At 36.0% G+C, this 24,944-nt stretch overlaps 1 protein-coding gene across 5 annotated transcripts; it reads left to right on the top strand.

The window, feature by feature from the left end:
* Window positions 1-11: 11 nt before the first annotated feature.
* On the top strand, window positions 12-24,944 carry LOC124175932 (vacuolar protein sorting-associated protein 13B). Of its 5 annotated transcripts, XM_046556587.1 has the most exons (52): window positions 13-261; window positions 871-1,082; window positions 1,497-1,674; window positions 1,858-1,939; window positions 2,205-2,404; window positions 2,482-2,585; window positions 2,702-2,954; window positions 3,046-3,233; window positions 3,367-3,576; window positions 3,676-3,814; window positions 3,896-4,013; window positions 4,095-4,237; window positions 5,017-5,189; window positions 5,316-5,492; window positions 5,603-5,891; window positions 6,056-6,218; window positions 6,657-7,059; window positions 7,890-8,025; window positions 8,115-8,282; window positions 8,358-8,587; window positions 9,067-9,277; window positions 9,367-9,571; window positions 9,654-9,831; window positions 10,028-10,360; window positions 11,138-11,341; window positions 11,437-11,552; window positions 11,666-11,990; window positions 12,075-12,197; window positions 12,677-12,790; window positions 13,778-14,047; window positions 14,122-14,775; window positions 15,501-15,596; window positions 15,656-16,937; window positions 17,030-17,112; window positions 17,181-17,359; window positions 17,479-17,683; window positions 17,824-17,988; window positions 18,165-18,326; window positions 18,415-18,614; window positions 18,689-18,839; window positions 19,625-19,775; window positions 19,849-20,022; window positions 20,097-20,254; window positions 20,448-20,579; window positions 20,680-20,764; window positions 20,846-21,226; window positions 22,018-22,425; window positions 22,731-22,907; window positions 23,039-23,209; window positions 23,430-23,623; window positions 23,703-24,047; window positions 24,372-24,944. In XM_046556587.1, the coding sequence occupies exons 2-52, from the start codon at window positions 996-998 to the stop codon at window positions 24,600-24,602; spliced, it is 11,304 nt and encodes a 3,767-aa protein (XP_046412543.1). In that variant the 5' UTR covers window positions 13-261; window positions 871-995; the 3' UTR covers window positions 24,603-24,944. The 5 variants fall into 5 exon arrangements, with proteins under 5 accessions (XP_046412542.1, XP_046412541.1, XP_046412540.1 ...); XM_046556586.1 differs by having other exon boundaries at window positions 12-261; window positions 2,205-2,380; window positions 20,100-20,254; window positions 20,680-21,226; XM_046556585.1 differs by having other exon boundaries at window positions 12-261; window positions 7,899-8,025; window positions 20,100-20,254; window positions 20,680-21,226.

Raw genomic sequence — 24,944 nt, 5'->3', positions numbered from 1 at the left:
TGCTAATAATGAATGAACGTCAAAAATGTATATGAGGTGCCTTTTAATTGTTGTCTGCTACACGATTTTGTATTGAACAAATTGATTAAAAAACACATTTTTATTTATGAAGCGCATACATTTTGACTGTTGAAAATGCTCATATTTCAAGTTTATGTTATTTTGACAACTGGCTTAGCGAGCTAGGCTGCGACTGGTGCGGATACAACTTTAAAGAAAAGTTGATGTTTTGAGGTTATATCATCGTGTTTTTGTAAAACGGTATTTAAGACACGTATTCATACAATATTGGTACTTGATAAAATAATAATTCTCGCGGCTAACGATCATTTTAATGATAACAATTACTTAAATTTCGAAGTATACAAAATTCCACGTTGGATAAATTTTAGCATGAAATCTTAGACATCTTCTGTACAACTATATTTAATTCCGCATGGACATAGCGTAAAATGACAGTTGAATTTATAAACGTATATCATCTCAATTACTCACCACACTTCTTGTCAGACAGCAGATGATATCTTGACTTGAAAATGAGCTACGAAAGGTTCAAGCTGTCGAAGTGAAACTATTAAACTTGTTGGTGTTGATATTCCTTGTCCTTGAAAATGTCCAATTACATTATTTGCATAGTTAACAAATCACTATAACAGTATCACATCCCTGAGCAATTGCGGTACTGCAATCACTGTCAGAGGAATGATCACTGATAGGTTCATATCATGTTTGCAAATAATCTTATATATTCTGATTTTCTTCATGATAGGAAGTAACAATTCGGGATATGAGATATGGAATGAAAAAAAAAAAAAAAATGGTTTTCATACAGCTATCTATGTACCCAATATATGTAATTGAACATTTCAGGTACGATTGTGAGTCACAGATAAGAAAATTTGCTGTCATCTGGAAAGTCTAAACATATCGTGGTCTTTTGAAATTGTACCGAAGTTTGCATAAAGCATGTATAGCGAGCCAAAGCTTCAGCTACAATGTTCAATTTGGAATCATACATAACACCTGTTATACTCAGCTATGTTGAGAAATATGTTAAAAACTTCAAACCGGAACAGTCACAGGTTTGTCTTTCTATTATACATTTTTTATAAATACATCGAAGAATGGCCGTATCTGAACTACTTTAGCGTATCTTACAATGATGCAAATTCCGGGTGGTAAAAAAAGTGATGTTAATGTAACGAAACATTGAAACAGAAATCACCGTCTAGAAATTATAAAATCACTCAAGTTAGAGCTGATTGTCCGAAATACGAGTGTCTTTTTGCTTTATATTGCGGTTTACTGAATCTCAAGAGAACCTTAAAGTTGTAAGTAAACAATTTTTCCTAAAATGGATCATTGCACTAACGCTTCAACCTCGTTTTCTATGTTTCTTTATAAGAAATACTGATATTTAAAAAGAAAAACTGCAATTCTCATGAAGAAGAATAAGAGACTTAGAAATACTGGACAAATATTTTTCCGTTACATAGGTTTCTTTGTGGGGTGGCGATGCCTCATTTCAAAACTTAGACTTACGGTTGGAAGTTTTAGAAGAACAGCTAAATTTGCCATTCAGCTTTGTCAGTGGACATATTCATGAGCTGCTCATTCATGTTCCTTGGGTAAAAATAACCTCAGAACCAATCGTAGTGACCATCAATACCATAGGTGATAATAATAAATGCCCTAAATATTTATAATAAGGACATTGTTATATATTTCTGGAATTTATGTTACGAGAGATATGTCAATACAACTTGATGATGCATTTCGTTTTTGCTAAGCACTTCATGCATATCGATTAATGCACATCATGTCGATTAACTAAAATCACATTTTTTACAATTCCAGAGTGCATTCTAAAGCTCAAGGATGAAAACCAGGCAGAAGCCAGTACACGCAAACCAGCGAAGAAAAAAAAGGAAGAAAAAGAGTATTACACGCACTTTTTTCATGAGCATTTTCTTGCCAATGTTTTGTAGACACTATTGATGAAAGTAGGGATGAAGTACCGTTAAAATTCATTAGAAGAGGATTTTTTTTTATAAATATTGTATCGTAAGGCCAAATATTTTTTCATATTTTGAAGAGAAACAAAGTATTTTGCCCATGTTCGATGTAGTGCAAAACTTTAGGTGGCCTATGCAATTGTAAAATATGAATAATGACAATAATACTGACCATAACAACACCAACAGGGAAGAAGCTCCTCCCGGATATATAAAGAGTATGGTGACAAAGGTTGTTAACAATATAACGATCAATTGTAACAACTTGATACTGAAATATGTCGAAGAAGATATAGTTTTGAGTGTGAACATCAGATTCCTCAGCATGCAGACTGTTAATAACAAATGGGAACCAGCATTCACGGGTAATCAGTCTAAAAAGATTGACGGTTGGCTTTAACTTCTGAACTCCTTATTTAAGAATAAGCAGGAAGATAACGAGATTGAGCCTTTCCCAATTTTGCAGATGTCAGCAGTTATGAAGTTCTTCTTAGGAAGGTCATAACAATACAAGATCTAACTTTGTGCTTAGATAAAATGGATGCGTCGGGTAAAATAGAAGTTTATCAGGTAGAAATGTTTGTTTTAATTGTGTGATATTAATGCAGTAATTTCGCTCGCAAGGGCAATGATTTAACGAAACAAATGATAAAGCTTTAACGCGATACTATCCTTGTTTTGAATAGGATCCTGTTTTGTATCGGTGCTCGATGATCATACGGCTTATAGTAAACTATCATAGTAATACAGCAAAACGTGCTTCTGTAACGAGACTCGACCTCCACTGTGAAAAAATGGAATTCAGTATGACGGAGCAACAGATTCCCATGCTGCTCCGATTGATAGCATTGGTAATCGCTTTACAAAGTAAAATGTTGCCATCAAATAAAGAAAGATCGTTGATATCTATGGAAGATGGTATAGAAAACGAGCATGAAGGTAATAATATTCAGAATGCCTGACAGATTTATAAAAAAGTAAAAGAAAGTTTGTGATGTTTTATTACAAAGAAATCTATTACCATCTTTAGATGATTCAGAATCGGAAACTGCATCGTATCAGGAGGGCAGAAGCTGGGCTGGTTGGGCTTGGAACATGGTTCCATCAGTTTTGCCAGTTCATTGGGATAATGATTGGTCCAGTGAACAGCTGATGGCATATACTGGTCACACGATACACATGGGCTTCTATGTTAACGATGCAACTGTAACTTTCAAGGTCTGAAGAATTATTGCTGTTCGCACTTTTATCTACAGATTACTCAGTATCACAGTATTAAAAGTCTAGAGAATAAACATTAATAAATTCTTGATACATTATTACATGTCTATCGAATGCGTCGGTGTTCTAGACAACGGACAGCGTTAAGGAGCAGCTGTTTTACAAACCGCGCAAAATTAGGTACACGTCGTTTATGTCGCTGAAGTTGAACGGAGTTGTGATAGATGTATTGCATCAAGATATGACGTGGACTAGTATGCAGGCCGGACTGGGTAGTATACATCTTTTCCCTAGAGGGTCGTGCAGTTGTGGTCACCCAGAAGTTATAGACGGAGCACAGGTGAAGTTTCAAGTCTGAAGTGTAAAACGTTTCTTTTATTGTCGATCCGCAAGTGGCATGCAATTATCAAAAAATAAAATTCAATTTTTATTTTCTTAGCCGCCTCTGTATGTTACTGCTGGAAAAGTTGGCAATAACCATTTGAAGGATTCTTTATTCGACGCAGAATCCGTAGAGAATAAAGAGAAAAAAAGAGTTTACAAGCGTGACATCGACTATCATCTTGCAACTGTTACTGGTTAGTCCAACTCGTATTATTACTATTTTTCATGCATACAAAATTTCTACATCAGTATCGGTAACTGTGCTAATGTTTCAGTGGAAAGTTTATTAGAACGGTGTCCAGCCTTCGTAATGGATTATGTGTACCTAATCGATTTACCCGATGACATAACGCCGGAGAAAGTATCTGAATTCAATTCGAACTTTGAATACAGGTACGATTATTATTTGGAAGGCTTTTCTTTCATACAAAATTTTGTAAAACTCGTTATCACTGTGAATTAATTCATTTTCAGCAATTTTCATGAGCACAGAGTAGTGCGATACGTAGTTGGTGATGTAACAGTGCGGATGTGCTCAGGGCTATTTCATCGTCTAGAATCAATCAAACAAGCAGCGATGAAGTATGATTACGAACCTTACATAGTTCCGAAACCTGGTAAGTAGATCATAAATCATGGGAATATATATTATTAGATGGCTGAAAAATGGATGAATTTTGGGCTGTTATATTTCAACAACCAATTATTCAATTTGATTGGTTTTTGTTCTGTTCAAAAGTATGTGAAGCGAATCTCATTATTGTCTTCTTTTAATCCGAAGCATTGTCATTGACAATATTGTCAACCATTTCGCTCAGTAACATGTTTTGCGGTATCCGCGATATCCCAAAACCAACTCAACGAGTTTACTTCAAATTTAGAAGCACTGTTCTTTGCCAGGATTACAATTTTTTTCTTTAATAATCATATTTTTTTTGTTAATCCATTGAAAGAGTCATAAATATCGGTAAACAAATTGAATTTCAACTTCAAACAGTCGTCATTTTGTTAAATGAAAATGTAAGTTTGTGGAAATTGTTCAGGAATACTTTATCTAAATTGGAAGTAAATCGCTTGAGCTGTTATTGAGATATCGTGGCACTCTAAACGATCTCACCAAGCGAAAATGGTCAACGTGATTGTCAATAACAATGCACCTATTAAATGGTTTTTAATAAAAAAAGTATATAAATCAAGCTTGATCTAAATATGTTTGATTAAAACAAAGCCCAATCAAACTGGAACATGGGTCGTTGCGGTATAAATTACATATTTGAAAATCGTTGCGAGAGGTATAAATTACCAAAATTCATCCACTTTTTCATCTACTAATTTACACCCCCTCAAGTCGAACCTCTCTGCGAGGTATCTGCAAATTCCGTACGCTCGTTTTCAGAGCCGACCATCGACGAGTTGCCTCCAGTTACAGTTGAAGAGTACGATGCTCTGAGGGAAAATATATCAAGGGTTGAAATAAAGCTGATTTTAATCAGTGGTTGTGTTGAATTGCAATTAGCTGAGCACCAAATCACCGGCCTACCCCGGAAAAGAAAACTTGTGGAAAAAAAGGTATCGCGGATGATCTAAATAGCAACAATTATCTATGCTGTAACACATTTGTGTGTTAACATATTATCACAGATGCTTTGTGATCACTGTAAGTAATAATTGTAATGAAATTCACTTGCCTTTCAGACGGCGCCACTGACTCCTGCACTATCCGACGATCCGGTCTTGAGTATAGAATGGGATAAATTATTGATAGACATAGATCAGCCAATGTATCCACACCGTTTGGTGGCATGTGCATGCAAACAAACTGACTTGCCTCCAGATATGTTGAACTCTTGCCACAGGGTTATACACGGGGTGGTAAGACAGCTTTGTATTGTAATCGGTCTATATTCTACGAAATATGCATTGAAGAATCATTTGTCGTGAATTCCCAAGTCATAATTTTTTTTTAATTACGACAATTACAGGTACATGGTGTCAAGTGTCAGCTTTGTTTGACCAGAAAAAGTCGGACAACGTTAGTTATGCCTTTCACAATTCAGTATTCGATGAAAATGCTGTTGTATCCGCAATACTGGCTCAGCCTGGACATGGAACACGTTTTTCACTATTTTCAAATCGATGGTATCACAGTCACCGGTACAAAGGTGAAGCTTATGGTCGCAACGTCAATCGTATCATCTTTGATAAATCCCGAAAATACGCTTAACCCCTTGATATGCTCATCACTTTTCAACGATGCTTGTCAAGAAAAAGGTATTACATTAAATGCATTGAATATGTAATTAGTTGTTAAATTTGATTGATGTTCTGGTCACTAGGTAGCAAATAACGTCAATCAAAGTAGATCCAAAAAAATAGTGGCTACCATAAAGATCAAATAAAGTGCCATTCATGTCATTTCTGTTTTTGCAATATAGATCCTGTGTATCTCGAATTATGCTTGGAAGGCATAAGTGGAAAGAGTATATCATCCAATGCAACAATTTCCAACGTTCTCGATATATCTTCCGCCAAAGTATTTCTACTCAATGATTTCCAACAAGCCTTTGTTGTTTCTGGCCCTGAAAGTGATCATTCCAGGTATGTATGTCAGTTTAATTATATTTTCAATACTACAATCTTCGAATGTAATACAAAATGATCAAAAAAATAGTGCGTTGAAAACAATTTGCCAACAACTCTCTGCTGGTCCAATTTAAGACTGCTATAAAATTATAAAAAAATGTAACTGTATTAAAAAAAATTCTCGCAACGCGCATGGAGAGTTTTTGTTTTAATTAAGATACCTAATGGTAAAATATTGACAATCATTTATTTTTAATCTTTAGATATTTTTTTGGTGAACATATATAGAATAGAAAAAAAATGGTACACTTTATGCCACGTGAAAAAGAAAAGTGCATATTTTAAAATATTGAATTTTATATTGGATGCAACAGACCTATTATGTACGATATCAAAGAAGAACAATAACTTCTTTATATTACTAAACCTGATATTAAAACTATTCTTATGCAGCGACGCAGATTCAAAACCATTATTAAAAGCTGTGGTACAGTTTTCAAAAGACCCAAGAAAGCAGTTTCATCCACCAATTCTGTCATTCCAAGTATCAGAGATTAGAGGCTCGTTGGATCCTTTATTTGCACAGTGGCTGCAGTATCATCCAGTTTACTATAAATTGGATCAAGTTGACATACCTCAGTCTGAAGCTAGCGTCCAGCCACAAATGCCTGACGAAACATCGCCGGATACATCTGTACGCAAGAAAAATTTTCCAGGCATAAGTCAGAGTGTTCATAGCTCCTCGGATCAAGAGAAACGTAAATCTGGGATGACTTTGGATGAATTTAATCCTGTCTCAAAAGCTGATGACCTGCCAAAGTCCGAGCACAAAGCCGAAGCTTTATCGTCGCACTCTGTAAGCATGCTCATTTTAAACGTGAAAATCCACTTGCTCCGACATGTTTCATACTTTCAGATCTTTATTATACTGTAATATAATACGCCATCTGATCTACCAAATGATCAAAAACAAAGAACCTAAACAATCTCTTTAATAACAAGTTATACTGATGTTTCAAAAAAAAAAAATTAACTTAGAGCCCCCATCGTAACGAATTTTATATTTGGTCTCCTAAAATTTTGTATTCGTTATCTGGATATTACTAGAAAAAAAATACACCAGACTCGGTTATTAAAAAGTTCGTGTAAATTAATTTACTGAAAATTCATTTCATTGTAGTTCGGATATAATTTGCGATCATTCTGAACAGTTTGGAGGGTGAAATATTTTTTCGTTTTATTTTTTAAACTTTTTTATCGCATTTAATTCTTTTTCTGCAATATCATTTCGACCCTTCACACATTTTTTACAGGTTCAAAACATCTAAAATTCTAGTCTATTTCCCATAAGCTAAGGCTGACATGGAAAAAAGAAAATTATTTTTCAATAAATTAATCAGCATGAAATTTTTAATTAACGAGTCTAAAACATAATTATTTTTAAAAATCATGTATTGATTTCATCATTTATTCAGGCCTCGCATAGGTAAAATTATTCCGAGAAGTCGTATTTGCCGAAACATTTTGATTATTGAACTAACTTTTTTTATAGCGGGAGCTAATTGAAAAAAAAAAAGAAATATTTTAGAGTTATTTTTATCAAATTTTGTAATCCAAAATATATACCGCAAATAGTTAGGTATAATAAAAGCAGTATGCCTTAGAAAATGTAATGACTGATGGTAGAACTTACAGAAAATGGGGGTATTGGACAGGATAGTCGATTGGTATCCGGAATGGTGTGGACTTGTGTTAAGTGGCTGTATAGGGCATATTGTTGTTTATATCCCAACCACAACGATGAGTTGCATTGGCGTCCATGGTACGTAGAAATTCGAACCTTGACTGATCATATAAGAGTTTGAATTTGAATGTAATCTTGAAGTATGATTGATAATATTCTCACCTTAGGTATTGAACAAGCAAAAGACCAAGCATTGAAAGAAGATCGAAATCTGCAAATTCTAGTCATAAAAACACCCTCTCTCTACCTTAATTCAGTGAATATGCAGGTCGAAATTTTATCATTTTATATCAAAGACTTACCTGTGAAATTACCAAGAACAATGTGGAGCCCTGGTAAGTTGTTAGTAATAGAATAACGACACGTGTTTTCACGGTAATTATTGAACAGAATTTCATTACTTATTATAGAAACCCAAAGTTTTCCATGGACAGTAAATGTGAATGATTTTCATTGCTACACACTTCAAAGAGAAACACAGAAGAATTTTATCAAAAAAGTTTCTCTAAATGCTACGGTCGGATTAACTGCCAAAACTTCATCAGAAGCTTCTGCAACATCGGGCAACAAATTGACAGCTCTAAGCTTGTGCGTTCATGTCGACACAACACCCATTACGATTTCCATCTCGGAGGAACAGGTGCGTAAATATTGAAATTTAGCATTTCAAGAATTTTTTTTTTTAGCTGTTGTGCCGCAATGGAATATTTTATCACCTCAATTCTTTTATGGAAAATGACTCATATTTCAAATTAAAGATGTTAAAAATTTGAGATTTCTGCTACTTTTTCTTGCGTGGTTATAGCCAGAAGTAGTAAAAGTGATGGTCGTAGCACGCAAACCATATTATTTATTGAGACTTTTCGACATATGGTGTGAATTTTTAATAATGATATCTTTTTGGGGCAAACAAATAACATTTCGATGTATGGACTGTTTTCTATGTTTCTGCGAGTATAAAACACATTTGTTTTGAATTGAGTTACTGAAATATTCTAATACAACGCACTAACTCCTTAGATTAATTGTCAGTGATGTCTTAAGCCAGAGATATCTTCTTCAAAAACAGGGAATAGTGTGTCTCAAGAATAATGATACAGTATATTTGACACGCGTTAGGTATTATTCATGAGTAGCATTGCAGTAAATGTACTCAATGTTATGCGAAATATACGCCCGAGAAGGACTGCCAAGATTATCGTAGACACTCCAGTTGAAGTACAAACCGTTCTTCCTACATTGGCGCAGTCGAGTCCAAATCAAACATTATTCCGAGAAGATAGCACCGTTACCTCAACAGTATCGACTACCAAAGAGGAACCTGAACAGAGTAATAAAATAATGATCTAGTTTTGTTAAGAGCAATTTCGGTAGTCAAATTATTGCTAACTTGTCAACTTCATATCCTGAATTTGACAGATGCAGACGGTCTAACTTTAACGGCTTGGGTTCAATGGACGATCAACAAGTTGGCAGTAAAATTATATATAATGGGACAGCCAGAAATTCCTTCGTTAAAACTAGTACTGGAATTGGAAGATATTATCACCTCCTTAGATCTACAGCCTGTTTATCTCAAACTGAAAACTAAGATTACGACGGCTACAATTTTTAATTATATCAAGTAAGTGATCAGAATTTCATATTGTGCAAAAACGCTGTTAGATGAAATTGAACTGAATTGATCTTCATTAATTCCATGGCAGAACACCAAAAGCTCAAATTTGGGATCTTGGAGAATATGGCGGCTTAGTAATGTGTGGAAAGGAGGATAATTTGGAAAAGGGAGAAGACTCCGGCTTTCTGAGCTTAACTCTTACCAGAGCAAAATGTGGCAATGTACACACTCGTTGGGTCGCACATAAGCGTCATAAAATGCAACGGGTAAGCTTATTAATCCATCCCGATATGGTGTGGACACAATTACTAAGATCCCTGGTACGATAATTCTCAGAAATTTAACATGATTTTTAATTTAAATTGCTCTCAAATGTATCACAATAAATATTTCTCGCTACTGTTGTAGACTTTGGTTACAAATGTATGTTTCAATAAATTGAAAACGATGTGTCATTTTCAGATCGTATCAAAATCAGACTCAAGCCAACTCACGAGCAGCTATATAAGCGAAGTAGTAATCAAAATGCAAATGCTGGACATAGTTTTACCCTTAAGTATTATCGGCAAGTATACGCAGCTGATTGAACCTTTCATGAGATTGACTGGATGTTCTAGCAATGATATTGTTGATAATTCGCAAGAAAAGATAGCTGCTTCATCATTGAGCAGTTTCACGAATTTGAGAAACGATTCGTTACCGCTCGTTTATCTTGAATTCAAAGGCTGTAGGCTGATGTTGCCTGCTTCTACCATGGCTAAATATGGGCTACTTCACGACTTACTAATTATACAGGTCAAGCTATGTTCATGTGTATAATCACTAATTACAAATCTAATTAGGGTGTTCCTTGTCAAAGTACCATCTTTTTTCATTCCCACTTGACAAACTTGTACATGGAAAAAAAAAGTGTTCGGGAAAGTATATCTCAAAAATTTAACTTGGAAAGATCCCTCCTGAAATTCGAATTTCCCCGATTGGAATAGTCAAGAATTTAATTCTTCCCAGAATGCTTATAAGATCAAGTTCGTACAATTGAATGCGTCTGGGTTATAACAATTTTTAAACAATGATATCTGCATCAAATATTATTTAAATAGAAGAATGTCAATTTCCGAGTGCGACATTTTACAATTGGATATACGAAATAGCCTTGCGCGACGACTTTTGTTTTCTGTGTACAACAATTCTTTCAGGTGGGAGAGTATAAAAAAAAACGTTGCTTCCAAACGAAATACCCTGATGAATACACAAAATTATTTCTATTGATTTCTTGGTAAGCTAAACGGTATCGACATTTTGATTTTCTCCTGTAATTCACCCGTTATAATAACTACTACGATGTAAAACTCCAGCTGACTACGCAAATTTGTTCTATATGGGTTTGCTTGTTTTTTTGGACATTTTGTGATCTATCATCAGTACAATATACGAACAACAAATAGAGTATTGGAATTAGAGATTGAGAAATGTACAAGAATCAAATTGTCGGCCTAAATTGCTTGTTGAGGATTATTTGGCAGAAATCGTCAAATTAATACCGTTTTATAAACGATTTTTATAATACTCTAGTTAGACGGCATCAGTATTACTCCACATGCGGAAAATCCAATCTGTAGAATACCTATTCGATCAGATATATATCAACTGGCAGCCCAAGCAAATATGTTGCGCATACCTGGATCAGCTGTGGAAGATCGACAATATCAAATCAATGTGAAAGGTGTATGCGCCGACACAACGACTTGGAAAAATTATCAACTCAGTACGACGAAGGTAACTGTTTTTTTTTTGTCTTCCAGAATTTATATAATACAAAAATGGATCACTGATAAAACAATCGTTACTACGGTCACATTTTTTACATTCAGAGAACCTCGCAGTCGTATTTATACACTATGAATGAGAATCCAGCGCTAGAATGGAACAAATTGAGCAGTGGAAGTAGCCTAGAGCCCAGCCTCTGCACATTTCCGATAATTACTAGGTAATATAATCGAAATATTGCAAGATATTCTCAGATTTTACAATGTTTTTCAAACGATTTCGGTAAAAATGGTTAATCACGTATTACAGTACTTTTCTTGTGCTATAACACAGGTTCGATCTCTGCCTGATCATAGCGCCAGCAACAATATTTAAACCTGAAACTATTGTGTGCGGTAATGCGGTGGAAATAAATTGTTTGACAGATATCGATGTGACGATAAATTTGAATCAAATCAAACTTATTTCCACGCTCAGCAATGAGTTTGAAACATTTGTCGTTGGCATAACTAAGGATAATGATGACTCTCGGCTTTTGACCAAATTACCGACTGTCAAGCAGCCTTGGTGTGCGCCAATATTGGAAGAAGCAGATATAGATTTTGCTAGAGACAGTGGCGTCGATTTTGAAATGTCCAGTATGAACTCTACTATAATTGCAAGTATCTGAGATTTTTATCAATGCTAATTAACAAGATTTTTAAAGTCAATTATACAAAAGTAACTTCTAAAATAATTATAGGGTAAATCAACGCGACGTGGTGCTGCTTTACTATCACCATTTGAGTTTCTGGTTAATTGTGGCAAAATCACATTTGTTCTTTATGAAACCAAGGAAGCATCTGCCGATTCCGAATATCACACGGTGAGAACTTATTTTATTTTTCTCAGATTGTTTAACACGTTGAGCGCCATGTCAGCCATCGGTGGCTGACACTAGACTTTCCGTTTAGGCCGCGTCAGCCATTGGTGGCTGACACTAGACTTATCGGTGGCTGACAGCGGCGCGCGTGGCCTGAACGGGATTGTCTTAGAAATACGCGTGGCGCTCAACGTGTTAATGGTCAATTTGAAGGAATATTCGTTTTCACTTCCAATCACATTTCATTATACAAGATCATGTAAAATTGATTTTAAAGTTTTCAGTCTGATTTCATATTATTTGATACTAAATTCTCCATTTACCGTATTTTAGTACTAATATGATAGGATTAATAGCAAATAAATGATTTTAAGCTACCAGTTAAGAGTTTTGGGTTTCATTTAATTGAAAATTCATCTTCTCCAGTCATATTCTAAATGATGTATGTATACTCACAAGTATATTTATATGTTAAATTTCAGGATCCAAATGAAATAGATGATGATAACATTGATGTAAAACAACCATTGCTTTACGTCATGATTGATCAGCCCAATATTTATATCTCTCAACACAATCTGACGCAGAAATTACAAGTATGTAACATTTGTCATCATTATATCTTTCACTCAGACGAATATACCGTAGTAACAAATGTAGAATACGTTCAACCAATACTGTATCATATCCTGATATTATTCAATTATTATCAATGTTCGATGTTTTAATTAACGATAAAGGGGCGGCACCAATTCGAATCAAGAATTAGGCAAAGAGAGAAAGCCGTTAAAAAATCTCCGAGAATGTCATTTGTGCCGATAATAATGAATGCAAATAAAAAACATTCCCATTATCTAATAGGATATGTACATGTATGTATGTGTAAATATGTATGTGTATAAAATCTATATAATGTGTCTGAGAAAATTTGAATAACATTAGCTAAGATATCAATAATTTGAGAAAATGTTTATAATATCAACGTTCAAAGTGAACAAACTCTAGAATACTTTATCCGATTCTTAAGTTTTTGGGCTTATTTGTTTTACTATAAAGATTTCTAGAGATAGCTTGAATTTTTTTTTACAAATAGTTGTGTGGAGAGGATAAAAATAGATTTGTGTAAATACGGTACAACAGATGTTCACAAATATATAAAAAATTATATTTGTGCATTACAATTATATCATGATGTAATATTTCTTGAATATGTTTTATAAAATTTGTAGGGATATGGTCAGCAAGCAAAACGAGCCTAAAAACATTTGAGTCGCATGAAATATACCAGATTTTTATAATTTTGCACGTGTTAATTAGAAAATCTGTTCTCAATCTGTTGATATCTTAGTTTGTGTTCTTAGATTCATTTCAATTACATAGTGCGAATGTTGTTTTATTCGTGCTCACTATAACATTTGATACACATAAAACTGCTGGAGATTTTTTGAAAGGTTTTTCTCTACAAATTTGTAATTTAGTCGATAGCGCTAATACATCCTAAAACACAGTAATGGTAGCTAATTTTAATCCAAAAGCCGAATGTTTTTATATGAACTTTTTGATCACAATCATTCGTTATTTAGGTAACATGCTTCGACATAGCAGCATCACTTGGAAGCGAGGAAAAGAAACAATCAGCGTCAGTGCCTACACGAACAGACTTTGATGTTTGTTTAATCGAGACGAGAAGCGGTGACCCGCACAATGACACTGGAATACCACCATCTTTTTTAACAATAAAGTGCCATTGGCATCCAACAAAAAATCCACATTACTGTGTCAACTTGGGACGACCGACAAAGATTCATTGTTCTCTGTCCAGGCTGAATTTCATCGAATCAATAAAAAATAACGTAATTTTGATGTAATGTATTAGAGAACCTTCTCATGGTTCAATCGAGGCTGACGAACGTCTCATTCATTTCAGCTGATGGCGTGTTATTTGGATGAAAATAGCGCTAAAGAACCAACATATTGTCCGAAGGGTTTGAATCTTCCTGCCGAACAATCGTCCTCTAGAATGATACACAATAAGTACAACATTCCAGATCTGAACGTATCTACAAAACAATTGGTAATGTCGTTGAAAACTGATTCTGGGTCAGAAATCGTTGCCAGCATAGCTGCACTCACTGGAAATACGTCGACGGCAATCAGACCTGAGAGAATTTACAAAAATGTGTCTTTGGATTCGTTGATAATTTCGGTTGTACTGGATGGCAATATGAAAGTCCTGTTAAACCCGTGGTGTTGTAATATCACAATTTATCTCCTTTGGGAAACGTGGCAGGATATCGACACTCTTCCGCAAATACAAGTTCAAGCAGAGAGTGAAAGTCTTTACCTAGACGTCGGACCTGAGCAGATAAAAATAATATCTACCGTGATGCAAGAGTGCCAAATTATCGCGAATTTAATCAGTTCGTCATTGTCGTCAGAACAGGAGCAAGATGACGGTGAAGAAAAAACTGAGAAAAAATTCATGGCTTCATACTCCGAGCAACATTACAAAGACGATTTAAAAGCTGGTGCATTTCAGTTCATCGATGGTAACGGAGATGAACTCCCTTTTCCTTATCAAGTAAGCTTTATTTGTGCACAATGTTTGGTGTCTATCAATCAGAGAGTAAGAAGTTGGTTTAAACTTCTCCTGATCATTTGATGGTGGTATAGAGTAGGTTTATTTTCTTTTTCCCCGATTTTAGAGAAAAACGGAGAACAAGGCAAGTTATTATAATCGAGTGATCAATTTTTCGTCTGACGATATTTAGAGAATAAAAGGATGTTGATTTTAATTTACGCGGCTTTTCCTAACTTTTCGTTTTTGAGTTACTTAAATATCAAAATTTAAAAAAATCAAATAACAATATTACGAGAATGGGTGAACGAATTTTGAATGATTTTGATGTAGATTCATGGAGTTCTTGTTAGCTTAGAATTGATTACATTTCGGATACGATCGGTCCAGTAATTTTCAAATGATCTAAAGAATAGAATAGAAAAAAATAAATTGTACTCAATAATGTTGTGAGAGCTCGAAACAAATCCAAGTAGGAAGTTTGTAGGCCAGCTGGATTAACGATTTATTTAATACACTTTCTCTATTAGAAATGAAAATATAAAACTTTATAAAATTGTTATCTCCTTTATCTTGTGAAGTTACAATTTATATACAACCTAAATTTTCTATATTTTTGTTATTCAATAACAGAAAGAAAAAAAATTTCCAGAAACCACGGCTTTAAACATTAAATTTTACAAACATGAGAAACCGCTGCAATATAACTGAATTAAATTTTTCTTTAGGTGGTATTTTTGACTTGTCCGCAACAGGCAATGGCATGGCGATATCCGCAACCAAGAGCATTGACAAAATTACATGTTTCTCCAGTACCATTTAAGGTAATGTGACATGTTAGAAAAAGCCTGAACCAGCTTTTCGAATGAGATTATTTTTCCAGACGTCAGTACTCGAGGAAGAATGCGAGGAGCGAGTACCATGTAGCATAGAATACTGGAGTGAGAGTCACTCGGCATATCAGCATTATGCAGACTTTTACCTCTCTGAGACGGACAGTTACCGATTGGATTTTCCCAATAAAACGCCAGCCCGGGCAGTGGCCTGCATTTGGCGGGTAGTTCTGAACCAACCGAACTGTCAAACCTATGCAAAGACACTTGTCTCAGCTCGTGCTCTTGCTGCGTGTCTGAGAATCGATTCGTACTTCAACCCTACGATAGTGCCAAACCTGCAAGCTGCATTGAACATTGGTGCCATTCACGTTGCTTTTTATAACAACGTCGACTCGTGCAGTTACGACATACTGCCGCCACCGCTAAATAATTATACTCTGGATGTCACGATTCCAGAAACGCAGTGCTACCTCATCTGTGAACACAGAAAGGCCATTGTCGTGCTTAACAGATGGGCAGACGGAGTGCTGATGTTCGATATAGGCGGCGTTCTCAGCATTCGAGTGCTTGATTACGGACTATTGAATATGCACGAAGTGCTTGACCCGTTGGAAGGGAAAGTTCAGTTATCCATTGCCGACACTGTCGAGGTTTCGGTCATTTGCAATCCATTCTCATTGAAATTCAGTCCTGCAATTAGCCACACTTTAGCAGTTTCCGCGCATCTGTGGGCAATGGCTTTTGATGGTGAAATTAAAAACGTCGTTGTGCTGTCGAGATACGTTGTTGCAAATGACAGCAATATTTCAATTAGATTTGGTCAGAGTGGGACGAACGACAATATCATACTCCAAACTAGACAGTGTCACTTTTATTCTTGGCGCCACGTCAACAATCAGACACTGCGCATTGCTGTCGAACATAGCGGATGGACCTGGAGCCAGCCTTTCTCTGTTCACAGGAATGGAATACAGATGATTGATTTTGGCAACAATGGATCCAGGAACATTGCGATTTTTGTAAACGTTACGTCGCTATCCGCGACACAGAAATTGATCACTTTCTCCGGACAGCTTATAATCACAAACCAAATGGTAGACAATTTCGAAATGAAACTAGTCAAGTATGAGGTAACTACAGAAACGACAATAGTTCCTTCGAGAGAGATACACATTATCAAAGGGAAAAGTCAACCATCCTCGATTGTATTGGAAAACGGGAAATACATGGCTATGCGATTGCGGTTTTCAAGTTTGACTAATTTATCATGGACGGGTGACATTCCGCTTCAGCCTAATACAAAGTGTAGTCAGCCGTGGCTCGTCAAAGGTAGGTATTTACTCGAATAGTGAACTGCTGTTCAAACTTTGTATCTGATGATTTTTACCAACGTTTGATATATTCAATTATTTTTATAACAGTACCTTTGCAAGAGCGTGGACAATTTCTCAGCATCTGGGTGAGAATAGTTGTACAATCTATTCACGGTCGAACCAAAGTGCTTGTAAGTATCGATTATTTATTAAGAGGAGCAACGACATTGATAAACCGTTTTCATTTGTCTATTTACAGGCTGTAATAAGTCCACTTTATATGATTCGTTCCTACTTGCCTGTGCCAGTAAATGTACAGATGGAAACTCCTTCGTTGAAAGTTTCGTTATCCGCTAGTGTCAACGGCAGAGGAGAAAGACAGCAATTGTACTGTCCTGGAACTTTTGAACATTTCCATCAATTAACCTTTCAACTCGAGTAAGAGCTGCTCAATTCTATTCACTTTACACACCATACCATATCAACAGAATTAATCGCAAGAATTTCGGATCTACAGACCGTATGTAAAAAGATTACCGTTTTCATGTTATTGACAGATCCGGAATATCTGCGTCAAATCCTTACGTACCACTGTCATACAGCTCGGTGGATCAGAGGAAATTTTTTAAAAGGCCGGACTGCGAGGATGTTGAAGTAATTTTGAAAGAGTTACAAACGCAGAAGGATGAAATCCAGTGGCCCTTCCAAGGCGACGACATGCTCGAATGGGTATCGACAGAACAGCCTCAAACACATGTCCAAGTATGAAAAATTTCACACTCATACTATCTGGATTATTTACCACAGACGATAGATTGTTCGAACAAACAGCATGGTCACATGTGTCATTCAAACTTTAGTATTTACTGGAACAAGTTTTATTTTGGCTTAATATTTCTCAGGTAAAATATCAGGAAGCTGGACTAGTTTCTAGCACACTCTTGCTGGAACTACAGCCATGGTGTTTTATACTCAACTCTTTAGGATGTCATCTGTCCCTTGTGTCTGAGGATATAGAACTTTGTCAAGTTCCGCATTATGGGATCGTCACTCCGCCGAAACTAGATGTAAGGAAAAGTGGAGTCATTAGTTACAGGATAGGATAGATTTTTCATTACTTTATAATAAAAATTGCAAAATACCGTAAAAGAAGTATCAAACAACTTGGTATTCCTAGATGCTAATTCACGAAAAGAGAATAACACATTTTTCAACATGACAATGTTTAATATTCTCGATCTAGGGAACATTTCACTTCGGCGTTGGGCTCGGTGACACTTACTACACATCTCCAGCACTTCAACTGGCTCGTCCGGATTGGAGTCAAAGCTTTTACATGCCTCGGGTCGGAGGTCTCATTCCAGTTGAGGGTAACATGAAAACGGCTGTTGACTGTGGCAATAGTGTAAGTAACATTCTGGTCTCGCTGGAGAAAAAAACTCCTTGTAACCGTTGTGTACATTTCACTGAAACATTCATGTGTTAATCGATAGTTGTGTATGGTCAGCGTGAACTCGAGTATGCACGACGACATGAGATTAGTGCGTGTTTCGAGCAGTCATGTAATTGCGAATCTAACACCTCAAGAAATGTGCGTTGCAACCCTCGCTGTGAACGACGCATTATCCAATCTGCAAATACCAGCTGATCTTACTCCGTACAGCTTAAACATTCTCGCATCCGAGGATCAGAAGTGAGTTGTAAACATGTTAAAATTAATTATTCTATTACTTTGTATTGGAGTGAAATTAATGAAACTCGTTGCAGGTATGCTACTCCGATAGTGCAATGGCACTTGTTGCCTGATCAACAATTCGTTGAGCCAATGGCATTGTACGTATCCTTAAGTTTGGGCCACCGATGGTCTTGCCCGATACGAGTCGATCAAGGCATGAGTCGTCGATGCCTTGCTATTCCGGTAAGTGAGGAGAGTTAAAGTCACATGAGCTGTACCACGTGTATCGAAAGATAGGAATACACAAAAAACCGTTTTCCATTTATAAATAAAAAATATCCGTTTCCATTTGCACCAATGATCGTGAACATGACTGAAACAAAAATCCTACTGTGCAATAGGAATGAATTGGAACAAATTTAAATAACACAAGCTAAGATATCAACAATTTGAATAAAAGTTTTACAATTAGAATATTCGATGTCATAAGACTCTGGTGTTTTCGATTTGATTGTAATGTTTTTGGCTTCATATTTCTCACTGATCATATTCCGAAAAATTTTCTGAGAAAAGGTCTATAAATTTTATGTTACAATGTAGTTGCAACGCTCAAATGTAACTGTTAATAAACGTCTGTTGTAGCGTATTCATACAAATCTACTTTTATGCTGTAGGAAATCTCGATGGTGAACTAAATCAAGTAAACAACATTGGAAGCAGTTAAAAAACACCCGAGTTTCGCATCTTTAATGTTCCGATTATAAATCCTTTCTCAATTTTTTCACAACGCAGCTTGTGTTATTCAAATTTGCTGAAATCAGGGATAATGCTTATTTCTCTTTTTCCAACTGTTGATTCAGATAGTTAAAAATATGATTTGAAAATTTATTTTGCGACTCGAAAGCCGAATATTGACTGATCGAATGCTAAACAAAATTTAGAAAAACAGCTTCGACAAGTATTACATAAATTGATATGGACATCTGTCTTATGCAAAACTTGGATTAATAAAAATGAACTTTTTGAAGAATGGATCTGCAACTATGCCAATAGTGGTTACTACTCAAGAAGATAAGGGTACCACGTACATTACCATTCATGTCGATAAGCATCCTCAACTGCTGATAAGTAATGGGTGCAATTTCAAAATTTTTCTTGGCCAGGCAAACGCGGATTTAAGTGAGTTTGGCACTGCATTTTTCTTTACACTATAATCTGTAAACCACTGATATATGAGAGAACGTATTTTCAGCTGGAATATTGGCTGAAATACCCCATTTTTCCTGGATTTGTGAAATTGAAAGTGGTGGTTCCTGCCACTACTCACTACCAGCTATCGGCAGTCGATTGCCAGATTCGCCAGCTTTGAGCACCACACCATTGTTACTTTTGAGCGCTGTGTCAAATAGCAGTAGCGAGATTTCTGGTGAGTGAGGAAGTTAATAATTGAACAAGATTACTGTCAAAACATGAATGATAATCTTATTAAGTTTTTATCAGCAGAACAGACACTGAAATGGTCTCGAGGAGTAAGTCTCTCGGCAATGGCATCTGTTCCATCTGATCAATATGTCAGGCTTCCGCACCACGGAGATGTGAAACTAATAATGTACACTCGGTGCTACACAACATACATTAACATTCTTCCAATATCACAGGTAGGTCAAAACAACAAGTTTTTTTTTACGCACTGTTCATAATTGAAGAATTGAAGATTTTAAAAAAACTGACTCCTGAGTTGCAAGATATTGTTCTCTTGTTCAATGTTCGGTTATATGCATGTTATGAATTTGAACCTTGTTAAAAAATGTAACTTTGCGGTAGTGATTTATACTTTTTAAACGCTTTTAGGTGGAGATATCAGCTAGAGATATAAGAAGTAGATTATTTCACAATGAAAATAGAGAAAATTATATGGAGATCATTTCTAAGCAACAACTCGCCAATATCTCAGATGAAAGTATGACGCCTTTGATCAATCAAGTAAGACTACTTCTTTCCGACTTTTATACAACATACTTGAATCTTATAGATCAGTTTCAACACTTTGAAAATGACTGTTTCTTTGTTGCATTTTTTGTAGAGTTCACCTAGTTCGACATCGGTAACAAGCTTTTATTCTGCTCATGAAGAAATCCCGGGAACAGTTCCGACCACATCTTCGCAACGTAATATAAAACAGTTAACATCCAAATCGAGACAGATTACGAAAACCCATCCATCTCATGTTAAATGTAAAACGGTTTTAGAATCTAGAGAGATGCAGAAGCGTGACAGATCTATTACTGTTTACCTTCGTGGTGTAACACTTACCATAACCCAGGATATTAATGAAAATGCGCAAACCATTGAAGTGGCTAGTCTGACCATAAGTGATTTATTCATCACAATGGAACCGAATCAAAACATTTTATCCACATGGATTTGCATCGGAGATCTGCAGCTGGACAATCAAATGTTCGACCAGGGTGGCTTCGATTTTCCAGTTGTACTAATAGGCCAAAATCCAATTTCGAGAAAGGATCTCACTTTCTCTTTAAACAGCCATTTGAGTAACGTGTTTGCACAGTTACAGAAAAATTCTTTGTTAACTGTCAACATTATGTATGAAAATGAAGGGTACATATCAGGTAAGAGATCCATGATCACTCAAGTGTTTTTGATATGTTTCTTCTGAATGTCCTTTAAGGACGAATCTATCTGAATAAAAAGCTAAAAAAATAAATAGAATCACTTCAAAAGTCTCTGGATACGTTATATTGATCAATGATAGTGAATACAAATGAAATAACATTCCTACTACAAAATTAAAATGAATTTGAGTGAATTGAAATAACATGTGCTAAAATATTAACAATTTGGGAAAATATTTTATAATTGAAACATTCAAAATACGTAAGGTCTGGTGTTACGATCTTATACTACTGTTATGGGCCAGGTTTTGAACATGGAGATTTCGAGAGATCAACCCAAAAAAGTTTGACAAATACTCATCTCCGTAGTGAATGAATATAAATTTATGCGAGTGTGGAACAACAGATGTTCATCAACAATTACATTCGTGCGATCTAAATATACTGTAATGTGAGATTTCTTGAATAGTTTTCAGACGATTTTTAGGGATCCAGTCAGCGAGTAAAATAAACTCCAAGACATTAGAATCTTATCACAAACACCAAACTTCAAGCATTTTAATTAATATAAGTGTGACAAATTTTCGCAAATGACAATATCTTTGTTTTTGTCATTCGAATTTTCTCAGACTTATTACCATCACATAATAGAGATGTCAGTTTATTCGTGGTCATAATCATTGGCGTAAAGAATATTGCTGAAGATTTTTTAAACGATTAAGATTGTTTTGTTTCACAAAGTTTTACATTCGTAATCCACCTAGTTCGATTCTCTTTTCCAATTACAGGTGTGAAGGATGTTCGAATTACGTTGGCACCAGTCAGTGCTTACATTGAGGATACATACATAACACAGCTTTTGGACTACGCAACATCGTTGGTACCGCCATGTTTTGTGATGCCACCTGATAATGTTAGAAAGTTACAGGCCATGCCGATGTCGTCTAGCGTTTACGTGCCAGACTACATAATGATGGATGCAAAAATCTTGAGCTCGCCTCTCAGGCTACAAAATCTGATTATAGATCCTGTCTCCATTCTTCTTAGCGTTCATACATCAGTACGACTGTATTTAGCACTCGACCATTCTCCGTTGTACTTCGGAACGTTTGACAGAAAAAATTTGCTCACCACTCCTTACAGACTAGGAAATGCATTGACAATGCATTATTTGTCTGGAGCTATATTCGGTGCTGGTAAGTTTGGAGTTTTGAAATCTCTCGTTTAACGGACTGGTGACCATTAGTGTAACAATATAGATTTTAAGTTTGATATTTGTTACTCCTGATCCTTTGTTTCATAAGTAGACAATTATATAAATATTTGGATCAGTGATTTAGAATCATAAACTCGTTCAAACGCTTTGCAAGTGTAGAGTTTCATCGTCTCAAAATTGCTCGCGCAGAGCTGTAAAAACAGGCAAAAATATTACGTCTAATAATTCCATTATTACGTAAAAATCTTAAAACACAATTTAGAATCTCAACTTTTCTTTACATAGGTTGGGTCGTTGGGTCCCTTGAAATCCTTGGATCGCCTGGTGGACTTGCACAGGCTTTGGGTTGTGGTCTCAGAGATTTTGTATCATTGCCGTTTCAAGGCCTCTTACATGGACCTTGGGGATTTCTTGTTGGTGTCACGCACGGATCTGCTAGCCTCATGAAACATGTCACTGCAGGTAAAAATTTGCATTAGGTGTTTAATGCCAGTGGCTTTAAAATTTCCAAAAATCAAACTTCCAGTTTAGCAAAATGTCACAAAATTTGGATACCTGAGTCATTACATTCTTCACATTCCTCGTATGTTCAGGTACAGTGAATTCTGTTACCAAATTGGCATCAAGTGTAGCCAGAAATTTGGACAGATTGACCCTCGATGTAGAGCACCTTCAACGTCAAGAGGAATCTCGCAGAATGCGTCCACAAGGCATGGCCCAAGGCCTTTATCAAGGCCTGACAGGCTTTGGGATGAGCCTACTCGGTGAGTAGTTGATAAATAAAATAGGGTATCTATATGTTTCACCTGTTTGTAACTTTCCATTCCTTATTTGATCATGTTTTTCGGGCTCAAAATGAATCCAATCAGATTGACTACAATTTTTGATTTTATTTTCCAGACATTTTGTAGACTTCCTTCGCTGGTAATTCAACCACTTGCACAAAATTTGACCCATACTAAAGATGAACTTGTGTGTTCACAGCTGCCGTCGCAGGGTTAGCTCATCATCCTCTACAGCAAGTGTGGTCAGGAGGAGCAACTACTAGAGGCCTTGTGACCGGAGTTGGTCTTGGATTAGTAGGTGTAGTGACGAAGCCATTAAGTGGTGCCGCGGAGCTTGTGGCTCTAACAGGTCAAGGATTACTGCAAGGAGCCGGATGGAACTCCCTGCCCTCTGTGAGTGAATCTGTAGATAATATGAACTACCATTGCAATTATTCAAAGTGACTGATGGTTCACCTTTGTCATTTTCCAGCCACGGCAGAGACCGGTTGTGCAATACTCAAGCGGCGCCAACAATGCTCCACTAAGATACGCATGGCGTCTTATGCCACTCCTGGTAGCAAGTCACGACAATATTTTGCACACGATAAATGCTGATCACGTCATTCATCAAGGTAGTAATCAGGCTGTGACTTTGGTATTGACAAGGAATGCTCTGCTGGTAGTCAATGTCGCCGAAGACACTACGGAAAAAGTATTCACCCTCAACGAACTGACCAGCATGGATCATCCTTCGGACACAACAATGCTTTGCCTGCATTGCCCTCCTACAGTTACACAGTCTGCAGCTCCCTCATCGCCACGAGAATACCGTGAGGTATAAAAGTGATTGTTTGATCGATAAACTGGGAAACAGATGAACAATATTAAGGATAAATGGACTAAACAACCTGAATTAAAAGTTAGGGAAGAAGTAAACACGGGTTGAAAAATATTTGACAGTGTTATTGCGTCACTGATGGCGAACACAAATGAAACACCATTCTTCTTGTGCAATTAGAAAAGAATCTGAGCTAATTTTTTAAATTAAAGCTCTCAGGAGATCACTATAGTAAACAAAATAAACCCACGAGCAGTCTAACAATTAACTCAGAACCCACACATCAAATTTTTATCAAATAGTAATTAAAAATTCTTTCAGATGGATCAGGAAATGAGAGCAAGAGTCGAGGAGTTTGTTCGAACCAGCAGCACTGGTTTAGCCAGTTTGCCTACGGACAGTGACGCGCAATCGGATAGTTCTGAACCCATAATACCTGTTGCTGATAACACCATTACATTCTACGTTTCGCCTGAATCACGAAACTATTTTCTTTCTTTGTTGAATGTCACCAAAAGACAAAGCCAAGGAAAAGGATTTCAGGTCTTATAGGGGACATTTTATTGGATAATTGAAGTATTTCTGGAAAATATATCTTCGGATATCGATTTAATAGCTGTTTGCAAAGCCTGTGGTAACAAGAGTTACATTATACATATGTAATTTAAAAAGCATTGTTTGGAATGTAAATTTTGTAAATTTTGGTCGGAATATTTGACCAGAGATTGTTGTAATATATCGTACGAAAAATATGGCCGTTTGGCACAAGAATTTATTAAGCTCAAATAACTGTATACTTTACGTTTTTCATCATTCCGAAACTAAAATTACTATGTAAGTCGAAAATGATTTATTGTCAGCAATCGTGGTGGTTGAATAAAAGAAATAAGAAAT

This window comes from Neodiprion fabricii, chromosome 2 (genome assembly GCF_021155785.1).
Source record: "Neodiprion fabricii isolate iyNeoFabr1 chromosome 2, iyNeoFabr1.1, whole genome shotgun sequence".
Taxonomy (NCBI): domain Eukaryota; kingdom Metazoa; phylum Arthropoda; class Insecta; order Hymenoptera; family Diprionidae; genus Neodiprion; species Neodiprion fabricii.
Note: the sequence above shows the minus strand (reverse complement) of the source record. Positions and strands in the feature narration are given on the sequence as shown.